The following is a 1,970-nucleotide window of genomic DNA, read 5'->3' as shown; positions in this document are numbered from 1 at the left end:
GTTCCTGCCCGCCCCCCGGGGGCGCAGACCCACGAGGAGTCACATGGCCACTGGCCAAGCCCCGGGAGCCCTGGGGGGTGCGGACCGCGCTGCAGCCTTGCCCTCGGGTGGGGCTGGCGAGGATGCGGTGGCTCAGAGCTATTTTTAGGGTCTCTCTTTGTGGAAAGTGTTCCTTGATCGGCTGAGGGAGAGAACAGCCAAGCCCGTCATCCCTGCCTTTGTCCTGCGCTCAGACAGAGCTGTCATCAGACACGGCTTCCACTCCAGAAAGGAATCTAGTTCATTAGACCTGGGGCCAGCGCCCTGAGTTTTCATCCCTCTGCCTGCTGGCGAGCACTGACCACGCCCCTGCTGAGTGCCCAGGCCCAAGATTCACCGGGGCCCCCACAAGCCCCGGAGGCGGGGGCACAGGCTCCAGGGGCCGCAGCCCAAGCCCCACCCTAGCACACAAGTGAGGATTCAAACGGAAGCACCTTATGCTCCAGGGCCACCCGCCCCCCCCCCCACAGCTGCAGGAGCAGAGCACACCTTCTACCGATGCAAAACCTGGCAACCCCGGGCCACCCCTCCCGGCCAGATTCCTGGCTCCCAGGCCCCTCCCTGCCCACCTCCCACAGCCACTGGGCACTCGTTCCATGGCTCCCCTGCCCGGTGCTTCCCAGGGCTCGAGCTGGCGGAGGTGGCTGGGGGAGGGGAGGCCGTCCCATTAAAGGAGACAGGGCTGCCCAGGACAAGGGCAGGCGGGAAGGTGGGAGGGACAGGCACCGGCTCCCCCAGGGCTGCACCAGCTTCTCATGGCGACGGCACAGCAGGGCTGCCATGCTGTCGGGTGGGAAACCAAAGAGGAAACGAGGGGACAAGGCACAGGCTCACCAGGCACCCGGCGTGACCACAGCCGTCTCCCTGGGCCCGGCTCAGTTCAGCCCCAACTCTCCCCACCCGCAGGCAGCCCCGTCCCTTCTCCACCAGGAGGCCGCAGGGAGCTGAGCTCGAGGTGCGCACGGCGACCCCAGTGAGCTTTGCCGCCTCCTCCTTGCAGCCGGTTCACACCGACCCTTGGTTCACGGATAAGACTCCTCCCAGGCCCGATGTGGAGCGAGCGACGGAACAGGACGCCAGGGGCTGCCGCGGCCTCGCCCCGCGTGGGCAGCAGGAGACGGCTCTGCACCTGTCTTCTCTGACCGCCACCACCTGCCTCAGTCCGCTAGCAGAAGCTGCAGGCCCCAGTTAAGGGTCTGAGCTGTGCCCAGCCGGTGTGGCTCAGTGGTGAGCATCGGCCTAGGAACCTGGAGGTCACAGTGTGACTCCCGATCAGGGCACAGGCCCGGGTTGTGGGCTCTGTCCAGGAGGATGCGTGCAGGAGGCAGCCGACCCATGATTCTCTCTCATCGCGGATGCTTCCATCTCTCTCCCTCTCCTTTCCTCTCTGAAATCAATAAAAATATTTTTTTAAAATATATATATATATTTTAAAAAGAGTCTGAGCTGAGACCGATCCCCGTGGGCCCCGGGGTGGGTCTGAAGGCGGAACCGGCTGGGCGGCCAGACCGGGGCGACTCACGTTGTAGAGGATGTCGGTCCAGCCCTCCATGGTGATGCACTGGAACACCGTCAGGATGGCGAACAGGATGTTGTCGAAGTTGGTGATGCCAAAGTTGGGGCCCTGCCAGTACTCCCGGCACTCCGTGTCGCCCTCGCTCTCCTCCCAGGAGAGACCGAGACCCGCCGCCCCGCGCCGCTCACCGGTGCCGTTGGGGAAGCAGGCCTTGTGGAACTTGCCCATGTAGAACTCCAGGCCGATGATGGCGAACATGAGGATGGCGAAGAAGAGCAGCAGCCCGATCTGCAGCAGCGGGACCATGGCCTTCATGATGGACTTGAGCACCACCTGCAGGCCTGGGGGCAGCGGGTCAGAGGGCGGCGGGTCAGAGGGCGGCGGGTCAGAGGGCAGCGGGTCAGAGGGCGGCGGG

At 64.8% G+C, this 1,970-nt stretch overlaps 1 protein-coding gene across 1 annotated transcript in view; it reads right to left on the bottom strand.

Annotated features, from left to right (window-relative positions):
* Window positions 1-1,970, bottom strand: part of CACNA1B (calcium channel, voltage-dependent, N type, alpha 1B subunit) — a gene marked incomplete at its 3' end in the record, with an annotated part of 138,429 nt that overhangs the window by 100,060 nt on the left and 36,399 nt on the right. The window contains exon 6 of the mRNA XM_014529697.1: window positions 1,562-1,896. Coding sequence (XP_014385183.1) covers window positions 1,562-1,896 — 335 coding nt within the window. The remainder of the gene's footprint in view (window positions 1-1,561; window positions 1,897-1,970) is intronic.

The sequence above is a fragment of the Myotis brandtii genome, unplaced genomic scaffold (genome assembly GCF_000412655.1).
Source record: "Myotis brandtii unplaced genomic scaffold, ASM41265v1 scaffold691, whole genome shotgun sequence".
Taxonomy (NCBI): domain Eukaryota; kingdom Metazoa; phylum Chordata; class Mammalia; order Chiroptera; family Vespertilionidae; genus Myotis; species Myotis brandtii.
This window is presented reverse-complemented; position numbering and strand designations above follow the sequence as displayed.